The sequence below is a fragment of the Centroberyx gerrardi genome, chromosome 2, assembly GCF_048128805.1.
Source record: "Centroberyx gerrardi isolate f3 chromosome 2, fCenGer3.hap1.cur.20231027, whole genome shotgun sequence".
NCBI classification, from domain to species: domain Eukaryota; kingdom Metazoa; phylum Chordata; class Actinopteri; order Beryciformes; family Berycidae; genus Centroberyx; species Centroberyx gerrardi.
In genome coordinates this window covers 6,138,774-6,161,712 of record NC_135998.1, presented here as the reverse complement: position 1 = coordinate 6,161,712, position 22,939 = coordinate 6,138,774, and the positions used below count along the sequence as shown (strand labels likewise).

Here is a 22,939-nt window from a genome sequence, read left to right as displayed (position 1 = left end):
GAGATGGGCGCATTCTCTTACACGTGACATGCATAAAGATCCAACACACACACACACACACACATGTGCGCGCACACACACACACACACACACAGCTGGTTCTCCATAATCATGACTCATCAGTATTCCAATCTACATATCTAATCAGATGATGAGACAGTTGGCATGGCCTTTCCATGAGTGATCCTCAAGAGGGCTGTGTGTGTGCATTTATGTGTGTGTGTGTGTGTGTGTGTGTGTGTTTGTTTCATAAGTTGTGTTTGGGACACGCGTCTGAACATATACTTGTGTGTCTGTTTGAATGTCAGCTTGTCTAGCTGTGTGTTTGCGTGTGAATGTGTGAAGTCCCAGTTTTCACTGTGTCACTGCTCGCTGCTTGCTGCTCCGCCCCCCAGAGGAAAAGTCAGACTCTGCTCCCATGTCAGGAGTCAGAGGGAACAAGGATAATGTTGCAGTCAGTTCTGTGAGACATCAGTTTCACGTTACAGTACAGTACTTTGTTCTGTTGTGCTGATGCCAATTTTCTGAATTTACTGAACGTTGTTGCAGAATTAAAGGTCCCATATTATGCTCTTTTTAGCTGTTTAAAACATTTCTCAGTGGTCTTTAAAACAAGGTTACGAATTCTGTTGCAAAAAAACACACAAATCCAGGATCTGTGGAGCCTCTCCATCCTCTCAGTTTCTCCCCTCATTAACTATGCGCTGTTCTGAGTGGGCGGGGCTGCTATGATAATGAGGCGCTGCTCTGATTGGCCGCCTGATCGGCTGGGTGAGGGGGGAGGGTGCAGACATGGAAAAAACCCAAAACCAGCATGGCAGCTCCTTGTAGAAGAAAACTCCGTGACACAACATGTAAAACCGTACATGTTTGAGAAGGAATCTGTCAACTGAACAAGAGGAGGCAACTGCCGAAGTTTTACAGACACGGTTACAGCAGGATGTCTCTGAACGGTAGGTTGAAATTTCACTGTTTTCGTACTTTCTTACTGTGCGTGTGTATGTGGTTGCGTCGGCTATGTTGTCTTGTCTGGATAGCCATAGCGGACAAATTTATATCCCATAAAAAGGATATCTAACGTTACCTGCCGGAGTGTCTCACACGGTAACTGTACCGTATGGTTTGTTTGATTCATTTTTAGCCTGACGTTCACCGGTGCCAGTGGTTTGAGGCTGTCTAGTAAGCTCGTCAACACAGTAGGTGTCGGTAGCTTTTAGCTGGCTACTTGGATAGCTGCTGTAATGTTATTCCATGAAGTGTCTTACAATTGCCGTTGTACTGGCTAGCGATAGAAAAAAAATCCACACCAGACATTATGTAGTTATTACGTAAACATATGGTTATGTCCCACGCTATCTACCATTTGGACATATGACTGTCGTAATTTATGCCAGTGTTATTCATCTATAACGCTAGCTCAACAGTTTTAGAACTGTAGCTGAAATACTCAAACATTGCATCTCATGGAGGCCTACTGGTCATTCCCCCTGTACATAACATCTTACCTCTTTTAGAGTTGACACCTTTATTGTTTATGTCGTATGTTACATTAGTTTGTACAGTACTCACATTTACTCTGCATTGTCTGTGCTAAATGATAAACATATAATATAAACGTCATTGTCAGTGTAATGTTCTTATGAAGCTAGCAAAATTCAATAAGTTACCCTTTCTCATTCCTTAGGTTACCAGAAGAATGAATCGGCTTCAGGATCCACCTACATGCATGTTGATCATCCTGGTCTGGAGCCTGTATGTTTGAATGTGTTCTCACTACAGAATGCAATGAACATTTATAAAGCAGAGGTATAGAACAATAAGTTTCTTTTATGCATTCTGTGCATGAATTGATTTGCCAAATAATATGGCCAACATGTGACTTTGGATAATACTGTACATGACAATAAATTTGAGTAAAATATCTGTGTTGTTCTACTTTATTACACATCCATGTAGAGAAACAACTGTAGCACACCTAAAAGTCTTTTAGTGACAGGGGCATCGGACAAAAGTTACTGAAAAAGTAATATAATCCCACACACACTGTCTACACTTGCATGTAAGTGTAGACAGTGTGTGTGGGGTTATATATTTTTTTCCCTTTACACACCCATGTAAATTAAACGTGAAACCAAAAAGTAACCACAACACTTGACTGTTCATACAGAATAAAATTATTTTATTATAGAAAAGGCATAAAAAAGGCACATGTAAAAACATAACACTGCTGCAGGACCATAATGGGGTGCTGTTATGTTACAAAATCTACATCTGTGAGTGTACACAGGGGAGTGTTCCACTGTAGCAGTTACTGCAGTGTAGTAAAGTAGTGCAGTATCAATCACAAAAATGATTTATAATTTGATGTTTTTAGTTATCTGTTATGTATTCGTGGAAAACACCCAACTACAACCTGACCTCATGCCAGATAACCAAAACAACAAAAGAAGAGACTAAGTATTCAAATGAAATATATTGACAGTATGTGTACCCTCTTCTCAGTGTCTAGCCTACAGATCCTTTGTCAGCTAGTGCTGGGGCTTTCTAGGTCAGAGTAGTGATACCAGTGTGTGTGATGCTGTGCATATGCTGTGAGCTCCCTGATGCTGCCAGCTACGTCTGGTTCAGACTGCCTCTTGATTGAACCGAGACACGTGGCTGCAATGACGTCCTCCTTGGCTGGCCTGTCAGACTGGGCGCACGGGTCTTCTGGGACGGGGATCATGAAAACCTGGCTCACATAAGGTGCAGGGTCCTGGAAGACGTGATCAAAGATGAGGTCCATCAACTCATCGACGTAATCTGTGGAGTAACAGAAACACAGAAATCATCAGTTCCATTACAAGAGTGTACATCACATACTAGTGTGAAGCAAATTTGCAATTTTCATTTATAGATTACTTTATACTATAGTTTATACTTTATGACATTTGTATATTTATTTAATTTTCATATTTACAAAGTTTTGTGTGTGCAATAAAAATGTGTTGGTAAACATACTGAAAGTTGGCTCAGGGGGTCGGCTAAGCAGACCCAGGGTCCTCCTCTTCCTCCTCTGTTAGGTCAAGACGGGTCTCCTGGATGGTCTCTTGATAGGTGGGGAGGTCAGGCTAGGTTGTGGAGGAACAAAGGGGACAGCTGAAGAGCCAACTCTGAAATCTCTGCAATCCAAAACTACATTACCACAAACTACAGCCTCAATAATTACTATGTAGTTGATTCTAAATGTCTCCTCCACAGTCAAGGAAAATAGGACATTATAACCTCCAGAGAGGTAGTATTTCTTGTCATCGTTTAGGTTTTCTAGGTTGCCACAACCCTAGCTGATTACAAGACTAGATTTACAAGACTAGGTGCAAAGAGAAGAACGTGAAATGTTACATCTCATCAACCATCCATTCATTTGGTGTTAGAAGTGAAATATTCATGATGACAAGAGTCCCTGATCGACAAAGTACTTTTCGAGTTTTGCCACGTTACAGTTGCGGTTGTCTCGTGTACAGAGATGTGTCCGCAAAGTGAGCCAGAGGAGCTAACCTTAGCTAGCGCCAACGCTAACGCGCTAGCGCTAACGCGCTAGCGCTAACGCTAGATTAGCTTGCTTCAACTAGCCCCTAACCTTGATTACAGTACATGTGTCCTAACGGCACCGGGTTAACGAGACGAGGTGCTCGTTTTGGCCGGCTGAGGTAGCCTACAACCGACTCTAGCTGCACATGTTTTTGCCCCTATTGCTAACTGTTGTCGTTGTGGCTAACAGGCTTCCTCGTATTCACAGGCCCGCATCAAACTCTCTCTCATCAGACTGGAGCTAAATCGCTACCCGATGCTAATCGGACTGAAATACCATGAACTACCTTATCCATTTCTCATTCTCAAGCTACGTTAGCGGACACATCTCTCCAGACAAGGCAACTGATTTAGCAACAAAGCACCATAGACTGTATTAAACAATAAACATGAAAACAATGTCGCAAACAAGCAAATGGAACATAACTTTACACACGTTAGCAAAGCGGGACATGTTGTCAAGCCTAGCTGAATGTACCCAACTGTAAATATTATCACAAAGTGGCAACACTTACCGATTGCACATTTGCTGTTGGGCCACATCCAGTTGGGATAAATCCATCTTTCAGGAGCAGTTTTGATGAAAATCCTGCTTTGTATTGACACTCCTTAACGAAGCAGTCCGAGGTAAAGCGGTTAGCACAAACATGCAAATTTGGACTAAGTTTACTGTAGTCAGAACGTTATTGTAAAAACAATATTTTTATCTTCCGATGCTGGGAGGCAATGTAGAGCTTTGTGTTCAGCCTTGAAGCCAACAACGCAACATTTAGCATGTTTTGCTCTTGCTTTTGATATCTTCTAAGCGAAGTAAAACAATGGCGGCCGAAAGCGCACAGAGGAGCAGAGGGGAGTGGGAGTGGTTATCCAGCTCGGAGGTCGGCATATGCAAATTGCTCCCCTTGGGACGTCACAAGGGGAGCCAAATCAAAACGGCTTGTAGAAGCACATGCTTTCCCAGGACGGAGGCCAGGGCAACAATGCAGAGGCATTCACTTTTCACATTCTGTGGGTTGTTAGGTTGAAGGATGACTAAAGTGTATGTGTATGGGCAAGGAAAAACGTGTTTTTCATAAGTTGAGAAGTGGGAAAAGTCGGAAAAGTCACAGAGGGACATTTTGAAAGCTTACATATTTAAATTCTAAAATTCAATTGTTGAACAAAGTATGAAAACTACTTTGGTGCGTGAAACCAGTGAAGCATCGTTGTCAGAAGAAAAAAACTGATCCACACTCAAAAGAACAACATTCAGGCGTACTTCATTTAAGTTTTTCTTTTTTTTTTCTCATTTTCATTGCTGAAAAAAACACGCACAAACGTTCCTGCCCCTTTTTTCCTCACAAAATTCAAAACAGCAGTTGGCTTGTCCCTTCTAGTGTTAACGCACAATAAATGCAGGATGGGGGAATTGATGAAACAATAGCCGCTACCTGTTTGTTCTATTCAGTTACCCCCAATTAACCTTTATTGAACCGTGTGGATTAAATAATTACACATTCTCAATTACAGTGATGAATATTCACAATGGACTGGAAGTGTGTTTTTCGTACTTTTTTATGGCACATGCTTGCTTGCAGGCTGTGTGTGGATACATTTGTGCGTGTGCACTCGTTTCTGCGTTCCACCACACATCGTACAGGTGATGTCTCAAACGCCTCGCAACCCCTTCGAAAATTCAATTCAGCGAGCGTACGGCGAACCTCTTCCTCTGAGTCGATGCCCTCACTTTATCAGTAGACGTCTGATGATGTGGTGAAGTGGAAAGGTACAACAGCGTCCTGTCCGATAGCACTTGATGTTTGAACAGGTCATTCTAGCGGTGTTTAACTAATCAGCTAGTTCAAATAGTGGGGCGTCTGTTGCACTCATGAATATTCTCTCTGACAGGTGCCTAAAGATAATTTGACCCTAATTCATTTTTTTCTCGTTGAATAAGGTTTAGTCGAGGTGCGCGGTAAATAGGGCTGAGAATGTGATTGCACTCCTTGCACCATGCGCTTCCGTTCATATAATGGAAACAAGAGCGGCAATAATAATAATAGGGATACAAAGGCTTCCTCTCTTTGTCGCCCTCTGTCCTCTTTTTTGTCTCTCCATCTCACAATCTGTCTCTGTTTTTGTTTTGTCCTATTCTCTGTTTCTGTCGTTTTATTCCTCTCATTCCTCTCTCTCTCTCTCTCTCTCTCTCTCTCTATCTATTTCTTTGCCATTGTTTGCCTGAACTGTTCCTATCTTGACCTTAACTAGCATGTTGAACACCCATGGGACAGAATCAGAGCCGCTGACCGCCAGGGCACTGTGTGTGTGTGTGTGTGTGTGTGTGTGTGTGTGTAAGTGTGTGTGTGTTGATTTTAAGCAGTTAACTGAGGTCACTTGTCCTGTGTAACATTATGTTTATCAATGCATTGTGCAAGGTACTGTGTGTGGGTGTATGTATGTTTGTGTGTGTGCGTGTGTGTGTGTGTGTGTGTGTGTGTGTGTGTGTGTGTCTCTGTGTGTGTGTCTGTGTGTGTGTGGGTGGGTGTACATGCATAATCATGTGTGTGCGAATGTGCCAGTGTGAGCAAGCATATCTGTGTGGAGGTGTGCATGGGTGTGTGTGTGTGTGTTTGTGTTTTTGCTGTGTGTGAGTCTGTGTGTGTCTACACATCTCTGTAGTGTGTGGTTTCCTCTGTGTGTGTGTGTGTGTGTGTGTGTGTGTGTGTGTGTGTGTGTGTGTGTGTTCATTATTCTTTAAATAGCCCTTGGACAGAGATGTGTGCTTGCGGAGCCCGGCAGGTCTTAGCAGCAGTGACCCAGCATCATGACATAATGTTGGCTCTTTATGCTAATGTGACGCTCTGGGAAATCATCACAAGGCTGCAGGAGAACCACAGCTTCCTCGTTGCCCTGCAGAATCCTGCTATCTGTAAAAAAGTTAAACTTTTCTGGAATGGTGGAAAAACTAGTTGTGTTTTTCCCATTAACATCCCTGACATTTGCCATGTATCATTTAGGCTTTGTTCACACCGCAGGCCTTCGTGTATATAGATATAACTCATGACAGCGATGTTGAAAAGAAACATGTGCACATATGCCTCTCCTGCTTCTTTGGAACACGGTTATATTATGTGCCTTCAGGTTTTCAATGAATTAAGCTTCTCCCCAAATACCAATCAAGTCTGTTTTGCTTTCTTTGTTGTGAGACTTGTCTCAGATTCTCAATTGTCTCAGGTGAGTGATGCAAGATTTACTTATTGTCATGGCAACGCTGACAAATTATAATTTGAGGGTTCAATTACAAGTCGCATGTAGGTTGCATGCCTTGGGATCTGATTTTGCAGCACATATCTGTGGACTCTTCCAGATTAGAATTGAAAAATTGCGACTCCATGCAGCTTTTTGCCGTTCACACTGATTAGAAAACATCAGATCTGAGTCACATGAGGGAAAAAAATAGACTTTCGGCTGCAGTGTGAACATAGCCTTTGATTCTGTCATCCAACTGAATTGTATTTTTGCTTCTCATCTTGATTTTTTGGTTCAAGAGGCTTGTTGTTTTTTTTTGTGTTTTTTTTTTGTTATTTTTATTTGAAAGTGACACGTTTTTCCTTCTGGCATTTTTCTTCTCAGTCTTTTCATCACTTTGTTTTTAATGGCTTCAGCTCTATTCTTTATCACTGTGCAAATAAACTAGGCTAAATTTTAAAAGAACTAAACCTGTCTGGTGTACTTCGCGCCCGGAGCAGCCACACACTGTTTACGCGTGGGCGACCATGACCATGTCAGCTGTCATCAGTGTAAATAAGTAAAACGGCAAGTAAAAATTGTAAAATTGGAGATACAAGGTTTCTGAAGGACACTGGTGATATTCATTCCAATTTGGGAGGGAATAACACGCTCTAACACTGCTTACGATGCCCTATCTATTACCAAGAGGTCAACAGCACTTGCACTGAATGTCATTATGGTTATTAGGTCTGCTTGTCTGTATGATGATGAGGCAAGAGGACATTATGCAAGGCGGTATGTGTGTGTGTGTGTGTGTGTGTGTGTATGGGTGTTCATGTACGTGCATACATGAGTGTATTCATAGGTGTATGTGCTTGTGTTTCCGCTGTTTCCATCAGGTGTATTATGCATGCGTGGCTTCTGTGCTGAATACTCATGATCACTGATACAGCACTGATGAATCCTGAAGCATCAGAGGGATTCAGAGGGAGTGGGAGGCAGTGGTTTCAAGGTGAGAGAGAGAGAGAGAGAGAGAGAGAGGGGAGAGAGAGAGAAAGGTGAACACTAGGAGATGCAGAGAAAGAGAATGAGATAAGAGAGACATACGCAGAGGCAGACGGAGTGAGAATAACTATCAGAGAGATAAAGAGAAAGAGAGACAGAGGGAGAGAGGAAGAGTCAGAGAAACACAGACAGACCATGACAGTGAAAGACAGCGGTTGCCAGATTAAAGAGTGTGTCGAAGGTAAGGGCAAAAGATTGGTAACGCAGCGTAGAGAATGAACTTAGGGGCAATCACACCTGACACGCCTATCTGAACCATACTGGAAACGTGGACTTTGTCGTCTGTTTTTGTGCTTGGTTCGTTTATGTTCAAACTGCCCAATTACAAGCAAACCAGGGCTTGTAAACAAAAGTCACATGGACTCAGAAGTAGCTCATTTATTGGACAGTGTTTTGGTAACCTGTCATCTTGTGAGATTTAGAGATTTTGGCAGTGGGGAGGAGTCAAAACAAATCTGATTCCAGTCCCTGTACTAAGCATGATGTCTGATCATCTGATGACTTGTCTGCGCTCTTCTTCTCTGGTGTTCATACTGGTTCAGAACACATGAAGAAATAGCTGAATATGAGCATCAGTCCAACTGCTAGCTATCAGACGCCATCATCCGCCTCCTTACACCCATAAACCCTTGTGTTTTGGAGTCATTTCCCGTAGTCGGTTCAGATTACATTCGCACTTCTGAAAGTTCTAGAATGCCACTGTGCAGTTCAGCAAGTTCTAGAATGTGACTGAGTGGTTCCAGAAGTTCTAGAGTGCAACTGTGCAATTCAGCAAGTCCTAGAGAAACAGTTCTCTTGTTAGAGGACTGAGACTCACATTTTCAGGTGTCTTGGTTATTTGGTGACACCAGAGTTCAAATGTCACTGTTCTCACCTTGACAAACAAACTGAACTGAAGGACTAAATGCTCCAAAGTTTGAATGAACCGTTCCAAACATGCTTGGTGTCAACGCACCCTTAGAGTTTGGACCAGTTGATGGCAATGAGGGAGGGAATAAAGCGGGGAGCAAGGCAGCAAAAGAGATAATAAGAACAGAGATGGATAGAGGGAAAAGAGAGAGGGAGAGAGAGAGAGAGGAAGACAGGGATAGAGCTAAATGAGAGACGGCAAGTAAGTGAGGAAGAAGAGAACAGGAGAACTTTAAGTTCAAAGTAGGGCAGGGAGAGAGGCAGATGGCAGGGAGGGGAGCAAGGAGACAGGGGTGGAGGAAGAGAGAAGAAAAGAGATGTGAAAAAATAGAGGGAGAGCAAGAAGCAGCATAGGCAAAAGAGACAGGGCAGAAAGAGGGAGAGAGAGAGAGAGAGAGAGAGAGAGAGATGCAACGGCAGAAGATAACGAGGACGAGAGGTGGCAGGGAGGAGGTCGAAGAATCAGCGCTGTGCAGAGACTCTCAAGGGCATAGACGAGAAAAAAGCTGCAAAAAGGTCACTTCAGCAAAATATTCTTAGGGGCACGCTCCCTGGAAAGGAGATTTATTGAAAAAGTGCTCATAAATACTCCTTTCTGATGACTTTTTAGGCGGAGGATTATGATTTCCCACCTTACCTTGATAACAGCTTAATGCCACCTCGAGGCGGTCCGAGGAATTTTAGGCAGGGACCTTTTTCAGGTTATTAAATTTTTGAATAATATCTTCTTTCACCTTGATGAAACGTTAGATTTAATAACAAGGAAGAGCAAAGCCAGTAGAATTATGGATATTTTATCAGAAACTCTGCACGGATGTTCATTGAATGAGCAACAATGGCAAATACTGGATGAGATTATTAGCTGTTGTCAGCATCACAGCATTAACTGAGTTGATAACATGCTAATGTTCTTCTCTTCTCTTCTCTTCTCTTCTCTCACCTAGTCCATGTTTTTCTCCATCTTCTCTCCTCACTTTCATTTCCAAGGCATTTCCTCTCTCCTCTCATCTGCTCTCCTCTCCTTTCCTCTCCTCTCCTCTTCTCTTCTCCCACCTAGTCCATGTTTTTCTCCCTCTTCTCTCCTCACTTTCATTTCCAAGGCATTTCCTCTCTCCTCTCATCTTCTCTTCTCTCCTCTCCTCTCCTCTCATCTTCTCTTCTCTTCTGTCCTCTTCTCTTCTCTTCTCTTCTCTCACCTAGTCCATGTTTTTCTCCCTCTTCTCTCCTCACTTTCATTTCCAAGGCATTTCCTCTCTCCTCTCATCTTCTCTTCTCTCCTCTCCTCTCCTCTCCTCTCATCTTCTCTTCTCTTCTGTCCTCTTCTCTTCTCTTCTCTTCTCTCACCTAGTCCATGTTTTTCTCCCTCTTCTCTCCTCACTTTCATTTCCAAGGCATTTCCTCTCTCTCCTCTCCTCTCCTCTCCTCTCCTCTCCTCTTCTCTTCTCTTCTCTTCTCTTCAAATACAAATGCAAATTCCAATTCAAATCGGCTTCACAGGTGTAACTGTCCTAAAATTTGACAATATTGCCAAAGCAATACATAACAATCATATCATACTTGGTTAATTAATTACAGTAATGATTGGTGATGAAAATAGCTATTTCTTCTCTTCCGTTCTCTTCTCTTCTTTTCTCTATTATATCAACATTACTTGTCACGTCAAGCACAAGGGCAGAGAACATGACCATCAAAGCTAACATCAAAGTCAAACTGTATGGCTCTTGCTAACATGCTAATAACTTTTTATGTAAATAAAGTCACACATCCGTAACTTGAAAGAGGAAGAGATGAAAGAAGATTGGCATTTTCATCTCAGGCTAGTAACATGCACATGCACACGCACATTATTTTGACTTTGACTCTGGGAAAAAGGAGGGCAAGTGCAAGACTAGGAGGGCCAGGATGGAGAGAGGGGAAAAAAGAGAGAGTGCAAATGCAAAAAAAGAGAGAGAACAGCATGAGAAAATGAGAGAGAAGGAGAGCAGAGAGAGCGAGGGGCAAGGGAGGTTGGGGGGGGATGAACGACAGACAGAGAGAATGATAGAGAGAGAACAAACAGTGTCAGGTTAATGTTAATGGGGACAGGGATCTTGTCATATTAAATATAGATGACTCTCTGTTATGGGACATGAAATATACATGAAACACTGGGTTGACATCTGTATCAGCTGTGTTGAGAGGCTCGTCGGAGGGGAAGGGGGGAGGGAAGTAAGCTAGTTAGAGTGAAAGAGAAAGACAAAAGAAGAAAATGAAGGAGAGGGGAGGGGGCATTATGATCAGGAAGAAAGACAGACAGACAAACAGAGAGAGAGAGAGACGGGGAGATCAAAAGAGCAAGACAAGGTTCTTGACGCCATTTGATCCCAGGCCAGCAGGGGCCAGAGGCACGTGTGGTTTTTTTTTTTTTTTTTTTCAGAGATGAGGGCTTTTCCAAGACATGGATCAATATTTTATTGTTGTTTTTGTTGTGCTGTTGATCCTCAGCGCTGAAGTGTTAATCTGAGGTCTTGACTCCCTGTGGTCAAGACAGATCCCATGGGACTTATCACCGCAGTAAGGCTAGTAACCCCGCTGTCTGGGCTAAAACACCCATTAGGCCCACATACATCCATTCACCCTCAGGGTCAGGGTACAACTCTACAATATTTGTGTCAGCAGAGCTCTAAAGAACAGATATATTCAGAAAAAATACTGTTGATTATGGTCTTTTGCAAAATTGTCTATGTTGCCTTAAAATGCTCTGGATCCCGTAATTCTTCCTTGGATTTGGGTTCAAACATACAATTTGGCAAGTTATACAGTGCTACAATAAAATAGTATATCTCCCCGTCCTTCCCAGACTGTGAAAGAGTGGAAATGTGAATGCATTAGATAAGAACAGTCTATGGATGCGTACAGAACTGGTAAAATATATTTCCCTTTGTCCTCACTAATTGCTATGAATCAGTATGAGAGAATGGGAAGCAACTTGACCATGCAATTTGTCTCACTGAAGAGTATTGGCTAATAAATAACACAAAATTATTAAATTAAACAATGAGCCAAATACTAATACTTCCATTTCTCTTCATGCAGGGCATTACATTTGTTGTGAGCTGTAATAATGACAAATTCTAACATCTTTGTGTATTTGTAGGTGCTGGGAACCAGAATGACAAAACGAGCAGTAATCTCACCATTCACAGTATTTCATTTGTTTTAAGCTGTTATAATCATTAACACTTACATCTTTGCCTCTGTCTATTTCCAGTGGCGAGGAACCAGTATGAGCGAATGGGCAGTGATGTCACCATGCAGTGCGGCTCCCTGGACAACGATGCATCAGTGTCATGGAAGGTGAACGGGACAGACGTGAAGGCTCGGCATCGTCTAGAAGGTCCCAGACTGGTGCTGACCCAGGTGGAACTGGGCCATAACGGACTCTACAGCTGCTTCCAGAACCCGCACGGAGAAAGACGCGACACCATCAACCTCCGCATCGGCAGTAAGTAGCTACATACTGCTTATCACTTTCAGATGAGATGTGATGAAACTTTAATCATCCCCCCATGGGGAAATTGGGTCGTCGTAGCAGTAAAGAGTAATAGGACGCAGTACAGTAAAATAGAATAGAAATAAGAATAATGCAATTGTGGGTATTAAACATAATGCAATTACAACACTAATAAGCAGAAATACATTAATTAAGAGTATGAAAACCTATAAATTACAGCATGTATGTAGGATATGCAAAACAGCAGTAAAACACACTGATAAAGAGTAAATTAATTATAAAAACGTATGATAATTAAATGTGCAAAATATGTTAAAAATATTCAGTACGAAAATGATAAAGGCTGCAAGTTTGTGGTTGTGCAAGTTCTAGAATGTGACTGAGTGGTTCTGCAAGTTCTAGAATGTGACTGAGTGGTTCTACAAGTTCTAGAATGTGACTGAGTGGTTCTACAAGTTCTAGAATGTGACTGAGTGGTTCTGCAAGTTCTAGAATGTGACTGAGTGGTTCTGCAAGTTCTAGAATGTGACTGAGTGGTTCTACAAGTTCTAGAATGTGACTGAGTGGTTCTACAAGTTCCGGAATGGTTAGTTTTACAAGTTCTAGAATGCAATTTTGTGCCATGTAGGTCCAGAGAGACTTTGTGCTCAAGAACTATTAATTAATAACTAACAATTATGCAATGTACTGAAGAATGTACTTATGTGGCACAATAGGGTTGAATAGACTTACTCCTTATGTCAAGTGCTGACCAAGCGTTTTTGTGACATTATGATGATGTGTTAACGATGCTGCAATACTGTTGCACTAGCATTGCACAAAAAAATAATACGACTGAATTGTGAGCAGTCAGTTGCCAAAAGCCAAGATGCAAGGTCATAAAGATTAGCATACATTAAGTGTTAAATATAAATGACTTTTCTTACATATTTTATGTTGTTTGCGCAGTAAAACCGCTTTAGCTACAAATGCCCAGGTCAATGCTAAGTTGATGATATTCGAAGGGGCGTTTCATTAACATTTTAAACGCTAATATAAAACCTAAATTGTCATCATAATAGTCCTTACAGTAAGACCCACTGCCAGCTGACAAGCTCTAATGATCAGTTGTTAAAATGACATTTGGTCATTTTGCTGTTACCGCGGTGCATTTCAATTTGGTGCAAAAGCTTAACGATTGTCAATTTAACGACACGTCACGGTGGCCTGTGAGCTGGCAGTGGTCTCCTCTGAGAACCATTATTCTGACAGTGAAGGTTTTATACTCTGGCTCTATGCATAATAATGGTGTCTTGATAGGATGGACTTGTAAATGATGAGTACCATTCAGAATGATTCGAATGACAACTTTTATACCGTTGTTAAAATCTCATTTATCTCAATTTAAAAAGTTAAATCAACAAAGGATTTAGAACTTTTTAAACCTTCAGTGACTCATGACGCTGAATTTTGTTGCCAAGCAATATTCAATGAAATGGTGTCTATTGCCTTGCTGATTGACTCAGGGCTTCACTAGTTTCAATGGCATAAATGTTTTACTGTCGCATCCCATTTAGTGGACACTCATCCAGCATGGCTTACAATACCATAAGTGCATGCATGTTTACCATGGGTGGCCCCAGTGGGAATGGACTTTGGGTCCCAACAAAGTTAACACTAACTTAACACTGTTTCAGATGGTTAATAAAGAGTTCTAGTGAAGAGGATTATAACTGCTATCTACACTTAATTCACAAACTTTCTCTTAAAGTCATTCAACATTTTGCAAAGCCGCCTTTCATTTAACACAACAACATTAAACCTGTTCATCTCATAATAAGTCGCTGCACCCATTGTTTAAAAGTGTGAATAAAGCATAATTTCCAATTTGGAAAGTTAAGTTAAGTGATCTAACGAGAGATTTAAAGTCAGAGCAGAAAAAAACAAATGGAATTATTCAGATCTGTCAACAGTGTTGTTTGTTGTTTTTGGCAAAGTTTCATACTCACGTTATCCCTATAGTTTTCTCTCATGTGGCATTGCAGGTGCAGTACGCCGTATGCTTGTGAAATTATGTAACGTGTGCATTTTGTGCTATTTCCACCCAACTGTCAACAGAGAGCATACAAAGCAAAGCAAACCTGTTTAAGTAAAATTAAATACGGAATATTACCCATCAAGATTTTATTTTAGTCTGATGTTAAAAATAACATTTTCATACAAATGCTTGATGAATGAGACCCTGTGGAAGTGTGACACTTTGGTTAATCATGTAAGCGATGATGAATTGCTGAATACTGAATTAATACCAAATTAATGAGAGTGTTACGTTATGGTAGATTATGTTGTCGGGGTGAATGATACAATACATACACATGAGGACTAGAACGAGTGTGTGTGTGTGTGAGAGAGAGAGAGAGAGAGGGAGAGAGAGGGGGGGGGTCACAGTGTATGTGCGTGTGTGTGTGTGTGTGTGTGTGTGTGTGTGCCTGGGTGCAAGTGCTTGTGCGTTTATCTGTGTAAAAGAGTCAAAGTCTATGTGTGCACTCAAGTGTGAGTGAATGTGTTTTTATGCGTGTGTGTGTGTGTGTGTGTGTGTGTGTGTGTGTGTGTGTGTGTGTGTGTCTTGCATGATGGACGATACCTAGCTTACATGGATACAAGAATGTGTGTGTGCGCACGTGTAGTTTTGTATGTGTGTGTGTGCAACTTTGTTCATCAATGGGAATTTGACCTGCATCATAATGATACTTTGGTGGTCTCAAGCGGTGTGGTGTGTGTGTGTGTGTGTGTGTGTGTGTATTCATCGGTGGTCAATTACATGGTGTGAGAACAACACCTCAGTGGTCGAGACTGGTGATGAATATTATTATCTTGATAACAGTTGGTGATTTTATGGCCCGTTCGAAGCACACATAGACTTTTATTTGGAGTTTCAAACCATTAGAAACTCTGATTGCAATCTCATATTCTGCCTTCTTACTCTTCTTTCTCTCTCTTTGTCTCATTCTGTCTCTTTCTCTTTCTTTTGTCGCTGTTCCTTTCTCTTCTTCTTCTTTCCCTCTGTCTCTCTTTTGCTTCTCATTATCACCCCCTGCCTCTTTCTCTCTCTCTCTCTCTCTCTCTCTCTCTCTTCTATCTTTGTTATTTATTTGATCTTTGTTATCTTTGTTTCTCACTCTTCTTTGTCTCTCTGTGTTTCTGTCTCTTTCTGTTCCTCTCTCTCTCTATTTCTGTCTCTCTTCTTCACTCTGTTTTGTTAGCTGTCACCTACCAAACTTTACGATGCCGTGCAGATACGGTGATAACGATACCATGACGGGCTACACTTGTAATGATTATCATCATGATGATAGTTTGATTTTATGCGGTGTTTATTCCTTGCACTGGGGGCTTGTTATATTTTACACAAATAGAAGTGCTACCAGGAGGATAGGGGAGGACCATCTGTCTCTCTGCTTCTTTTCATTTTCTCATTCAGTCTCTCTTTTTTTTTTCGGTCTGTCTCTCACATTTGCTTCTTTCTCTGTCTAGTTCCCTGTGTATCTTTCTGCATTTCCTGCCCTTCCATATGTTTGCTCCTTCTCTTTATTTTACTCTCACCCTTCTTTCTCCATCTCCATCTCTCTGTCTCTCTCTATTTCTCTCTATAAATCTGTTCACCCACTCACCAACTTGTGATTCCCCTCTTCCCAGACTTCCCTCTCTCCCTCTGTCCCTAATTTGACCCCAACCAGCCCTCCCTTTTTCCTCCCCTCATCTTTTCTTCCTCCCTCCATTCGCTGACAGATTTTTCCTCCCGTTCACTCTCTGTCTCTATCTCATGACTCTCTCTCTTCTTTTCCTCTTTCTCTCTCGCCTCTCGCTGTCCCACTATCTCTCTCCCATCTCTTTCTCTCCTCTCAACCTCCCTTCCTCTCTTTTTTTCCTCTCCTCCTACTGTTTCCCTACCTCCCTCTCTCTCCCTCCTTCTCTCACCATCCCTTCCTATCTCTCTCTCTCTCTCTCTCTCTCCCTCCCTCCCTCTCTCTCTCTCTCTCTCTCTCTCTCTCTCTCTCTCTCTCTCTCTCTCTCTCTCTCTCCCGGTGTTTTGGCTTAGAGTTAGTGGCGGCATCTTGTTAGCACTGGAGCCTGCTGTGTGTTTACACTGGTTCGCATTAAGAACGGAGAACGTCACACTATGACCCCAGTCCCATCTGTGTGTGTGTGGGTGCGTATGTGCATGTGTGTGCGTGTGTGTGTGTGTGGGTGTGCGTGTATGCGCCTACGTGTGTGTATATGTGTGTTTGCTTGATCTATCTTCACCCCAAATTTATGGAGTGTTTGTGATCCTTCTCCAGCAGTATGTCAACATGATGTCAGCTTGCGGAGGCCACAGATGTGTGTGTGTGTGTGTGTGTGTGTGTGTTTGCTTGTATTTGTATGTGTGTGTGTGTGTGTGTAGTGCTGCTTTGATGCCTGTCTCTCTTCCTCTTTGCATTATCTCACCACTGTATATAGTTCTAGGCATGTTTACGAGTTCTGTACGCTGTGCATGTGTGTGTGTGTGTGTGTGTGTCAGTGTGCATGCATACAAATTTGTGTGTGTGTGTGTGTGTGTCCGTGTGGTGTGTCTGCGTTGAGCTGTCACACACACGGCAGGATGTTACTTTCTTCCATATAGTGTTTTAAAACGGTGCCTCTCTCCTCTGTAAGCAAACACTGACGGCCCACACAAACACACACACACTCACATGCACATACACACACACACAAACATAAACACACGCACACACACTCCGGTACCATTACTAGGCCAGAGCACTTAGTGACACCTGACTATTTACTTTATACACTCTCTTCAAAGAGTGAGTGATGAGAGGGAGAAAGATCGAAAGAGAAAGCAGAGGGAGAGCAACAGGGAAATGGAGAATTTAAAAGAAAAAATGAAACAAACTGAAGATAGAGGGACACATAGGTGAAGAGGGAGAAGGAAAGAACTGAGAGGATGAGACAGGGATAGAGTGACAGACAGATGAAGAAAAATAAAAGACAGAATATGGGAAGAAAGAGCGAGAGAGACAGTTCATTATATAATTCAATAAGCAAGAAGACGGAGAACGCTCCAAAGCTCTTTGGTGAAATACAACATTGCTTTTGCTTTGCTGTCACAACAAGGAAGTTACGGCCGTCTTGCCCTGTTCTGGCTTTGTCTGTCCATCTGTCTGTTGCTGTCCCCATGTTCCGCTAGCTGAATAATTTATAGCATCACAACATGAGCTGCCCCCACCCAGTTAGTCAGCCTCCCAGCTGATTTAAGACAACATAACATCAGCTGTAGCTAGTTGGATATTCACTCAGTCAGCGTGCAAGCCACACGGTCTGCCAGTACGCCAGTTAGCCAGTCGGCTAGTGAGCCACTTAGCAAGCCAGTTAACCTGCTGGTCAGTCAGTCAGTCATGCAGTCAGTCAGTCAGCCACACAGCTAGTCAGTCTGCCAGTCAGTCAGACAGTTGTTGGATCAACATATGGAGGCGATGTCTTAAGCGTTTCATTTATTTTCAGTGACAGCCAAACAACAAGTAAACATTCCCAGGATCCTTCCTGGCATACCGACACGCGATCTCATGAAATTCCACGCTGGTCAAGGTTTGCCCAAGTGCTAAAAGTCCTTTAATCTAACTTTTCAAAATTGAAGTATTGGAATAGCTGGAAAATAAGCCTGTTGTGTGAGGAAGTGCTTAAAAAGACCTTGACATAAATAAAAAAAAATGTTCTCAGTGTTTGACAGAATGCAAGTCAAAATAGAAAAGAAGACGACATGCAGTGTATTCTGTATGTAAGCAAAGAGCCGAAACAGGCCCATTGTGCGTGTGTTCAATTCAGTTCAATTCAATTCAATTCTGTTCAATTCAGTTCAATGCACTGAAGCATTGCAATACGGTTATCGGTTAAATGGTCTAATTCCACTAACGTTAACATTGAACATTTGAACCTATGATTTAAAGAACTGATGGTTGTTAAATGTAGCAAGGTTCACGGAAATGTTTCTTGCTTTTGTGTGGGGTCTTTATGAACAAATGAAAAAAAAGTGCTGGAAAAAGTCACTGAAAGTCCACAGAGTAGAAAAGTTTTCGACTTGTGAGTCTGTCGTGGGTTGCTGGCCAACATCAGTGGAGGTTTTCCAACTTGATATTTGCATATTGGGTTGGTAATTGCGGCATGGGGGAACCAGTTATCGTTGCATTGGCTGATTTTCCAGTGTTATTGGACAAATGTCTACAAGTCCACAGAGACATCAAGAGCAAGAGTTTGTGCCTCAGGTTCATGAAGTTAGTGAATCGGTTTTGAGAACAAATGATGAAATTGACCATGCACTTTTTTGACATTTGAATGGGACGGACATAAACAGAGCCTTTTCTCTTGTAACTGGAGCAATAGTCTTCTACTACAGCAATCCCTGGCTGAAATGCACATACAATAGACAGGTACTGCAAGTTGATAACAGCTTAACTTAATTTAACTTAAATGTATATTACAAATTAAAACACAAGTCGCTGCATTTGCTGTTTGTTGTTTCGCTTTTTTTGGCAGCAAGTGGAAGGACTGTTGTCTGATTGTTGCCTGCTTCCATGGCAACCATCGCTTGCTAGAACATGATGATGTGGTCTAGCGCTGCGAGGTTGCGATGGCCCTCTAAATGGTTTCTCAAAGGTCTGTCGCTGATCCCTCCCTGTCCCTCGAGCCCATTAGACAACCGCTCAGCCACACACTCAGCCAGCCAGCTGATTTAAAACATAAAATACTCTGTTCCCCCCCCAAGATTCCCGACAGAGAAATCGTATCATAAAACCAGGCACATCAGAAAGGGGTTTCTAGGTTTGGGACTGACTCATTCATATAAACAGCTCCAGCCTCCACCGCTCGCACATCACAGCAGTAACATTATGTAAACTCACTTGTGCGGTTGATTTTTTTTCCTTAAAGCTACAAATGATAACAGAGGTCTTAAGCGGCAATGTTGTGGGTGTGGGTTGGGTTATGAGGCCAAGTCCATTTGGTTTGGGTTGAGGTCGGTGTGTGTGTGTGTGTGTGTGTGTGTGTGTGTGTGTGTGGTTAGGGTGGAGAGAGCTTAGAGAAGAGAAAGCTGTCTCAGAAGGTCACCAAGGCCGCAAAATCTCCCACTCCTACTCTCTCTCTCTATCTTTCTCTCTTCAGCTTCGGTTTTCTCTCCTGACCAAATAAACTCTCTTTCTGATTCACTGGGTCTCTCTGTGTGTGTATCTCTCTCTCTCTCTCTCTCTCGCTCTCTCTCTCTCTCTGTCTCTCTCTTCAGCTTCAGTTTTCTCTCTTCTGACCATAAAAAACTCTCTTTCTGATTCACTGCGTCTCTGTATGTATCTCTCTCTCTTTCTCTCTTCTGACCAATAAACTTCCGATTCACTCTGTCTCTCTCTGTCTCTCTCTCTCACTCTAACAAGCTGATAAGGAAGGCTAAGTGTCTGAATTTGAGTGCTGTGTTCCCATTTGCTGCCACACAGCTATGTGTGTCACTAGCATCTCACTGCGCTGCTGTTGTAGGAAATCCATCTATCTTCAATTGTGGTGATTTTCTTCATCTATAGAACCTTCATTTGAATCCTGGAGAACACGTTGAGGGCAGGATCCGAGTTACAAAAACCAAACAAAACAAAAACAAAACGACAATGAAAGACATCAATCAAAGCAACTGCATTCAAGTAAAACCAAATTCCTAATCAAAAACTTGAAATGCTTCAATGTTGCAAAGATGCTTCAAGATACACTGTAATTCATGAATGTGTGGCATTAAATTAAAAAGCAATCTTCAGTCGTTTAACTGAATCCAAAAATATCTGTTGAAATGTTTAAAACCCATCTTTTTATCCTGACTTTCCATTGATTTTATTGTTTCTATCATCTCTTTCTGTATATTTTATGTTAGTTTGCTTTGGTGTTCTTTTATATTGTGTTCTTGTAACAAAATGTTGCTTTTACATTGGGATTATCCCACTATACTTATCTTGCTGTCGTTCTTTTTGTGAAGCACTTTGTAACCCTTAGTTGCGCAGGATGCTGTATAAATAAATCTTACTTACTATTAATGTAAGAGCTGAATGGCAGCATCAAAGGAACTTAAGGCTGGAGACAGCTGCATGTCTATTTCATCTTCATATTCCAGAACTGAAAGGAATATTGCCTCCAGCACCTTCTTTCTACCAGATATGAGAAAGCAGGTTATGTTTCTGTACAAGTAACCAAGTTTCATCCGCAACTTTCTGACTAGATTATATCGCTTTTGAAAGTGAATTTATCGTCAATTCAGATTCCTAATTATTCATAATAAGGGGCATGTTTGATTTGAATACCATCTGTTTTGAGTGGAACAGTTACTTGTTCAGTTCAGAAATTTCTGGGTGACAATGTGAAAGAATTCCATCGCTGTTCTTTTCTTCATTTCTGCAAAATTCACTTTTTGCAGATCCATTTTCCTCCATCAACAGCGTTTTGTGTCTTGTCTCTCTACATGTAACTAGTTAGCTTCCTTCTAACTGCTTTGTGTATGTAACATATGTGTGTGTGAGTTAACTTAAATTAATTATCACCCTTGTAGGTGAGATTTCAGTTGTTTGACACTCAAACGCACAAACAGAAACACACACACACACACACAAAAACACACACACACATTCAAGGGCATGTTATGTGTCCTGAATTTCCACAAAGGCAGAATAACAAGGTCTGAGTGGATTCTCTGTGGAGCGAAGATAGCCACACAAACACACACACACACTCTCTCTCTCTCTCTCTCACACACACACACGCACACACACACACACACACACACACACACACAGATTGGTCGCCTTCAGCCTTGCTGAGGATGAGTGAAAAACAGGAGTGAGTTCTCTCGTTAGATTGATGTGCATCCCTTCCCCTCAGGCAACTTGTTCTACACACACAAACACACACATACACATACACACACACACACACACACACACACACACACACACACGCACACACGCACAGACACACAGACACAGACACACACACCAATTGATATCTATTTCCTCTCCCTGGGCAGCTTGTTTTTGTGTGTATACAGAAATACACAAACACACGCGCACACACGCACACACACACACACACACACACACAGACACACACACACTCAGGGGACCCGTGCTACATCGCTGGGTAATGGAATTGTCTTGTCTCCTTGCAGACGGATCGCAGTAGAGGAGGTAAACACGTAGCGCTCCAGCTCCTCGGGGACTTCCTGTTTAAACCAGGAAGTGTTTGGCCCCACATGTAAGGCCAGAGCCGGCTCCGCTCCACTCCGGCTACGTTTTAATTAGTCTTGTTGGTTGTGCTGGTGCTCGGTCAGTCATGACCAATAGGAACAGTACCTGAGTTCTGGCAGGTAGTCTGGTAGTAAATAACATGCTCCATGCATGACAAGTGAGAGAAATTAATTTCCCCGCAGCAAAAAGATTACATGAAGAAGACATGACTAGAAGCAGCAAGTAGCTTGACATTGAAGTAGTATGGTGGAAAATAAGGGTGTGGAGGGTGTGGTGGTGGATACATTTCATCCATAAATTAGAAGACACTGCACATCCCAAATACTTTTAAATCGGTGCTGGTATGAAGGAATTCAACTTGAGGAAAATAGGAATAATGTATAATGCAGCTCCCCTGTTTTATTAATTATCCCACACCAGAAAAAAGGCAATGTTTCACCTTATGCAGAGGGCTTCATCAGGCAGATATACAGTATTTACCTTCAATTCACAACTCCCCCTAACCCTCCCCAACCCTTAACCATGACCGAACCTTACTGTACCTTTAACTAAATCTCTTTTAGTTGTCTAGCCTTAACCAAAGTTTCAGTTGCCTAACCCTAACCCTACCCTTAACCTTAAGCAAAGTTGTTTTAGTTGCCTAACCCTAACCCTACCCTTAACCTTAAGCAAAGTTGTTTTAGTTGCCTAAACTTAACCGTTAGCGAACCTTTTCATGTGAGGAACAGGTGGAAAATGGAGTGTCCAATTCCTGCTTTTGTTACATAACCCAGTTCACGGTGGAGGAAGATAATTTTCCTACAGGGATCAATAAAGTATCACATTATTCTGAAAATATGAAAAAAATATTAAATTAAGCCATCGTCTGTCTGGATGAATCTGCATGGGAATTTTAATGGTGTAAATTGAGCCACAGTCATGCACTTCTCCAGTTTTCCATTCAGCAACAGCTTGGTTTCTGCTTTGTGTAAAAACACTCACATATCCTTGCTTTGGATGAATTTTGATTTTTTGAAGTTTTTATGAGAAGGAAACAGAAATACTAACTGAACTCTTTCTTTTTTCAGTGGATTTACAAGCTTGGCCCATGCTGGCAAAATATAACTTTTTTAGATTTTTGCGTCAGTTTTCCAAATTTTGCTCAGCAGACCTTGTGTTTTTCTGGAGGAACTGTCCGTGTCTCAGCCTTAGGAGTCACATTCATCCATTCTCCCTCTTCAACCGTGTCACTGCATTTCTCTCCTTCTCATCCCTCTCTCCACAACTGTTTCTCCTCTTTTATTCCGCTCCATATCCCCAATTTCTTCCCTTTTTTTTTTTTTTGCTCTATTTGCAGAACAGCCTCCCATCACTTTATTGTAGCAGACAACCATAACAAATGGGAAAATGGGCCCGGTTTAAGAAGTCA

The 22,939-nt window shown here is 41.9% G+C and overlaps 1 protein-coding gene across 1 annotated transcript in view; it reads left to right on the top strand.

Annotated features, from left to right (window-relative positions):
* cntfr (ciliary neurotrophic factor receptor) overlaps window positions 1-22,939 on the top strand; it is a 330,551-nt gene that overhangs the window by 163,311 nt on the left and 144,301 nt on the right. Inside the window, exon 4 of the mRNA XM_078286337.1 lies at window positions 12,005-12,238. Coding sequence (XP_078142463.1) covers window positions 12,005-12,238 — 234 coding nt within the window. The remainder of the gene's footprint in view (window positions 1-12,004; window positions 12,239-22,939) is intronic.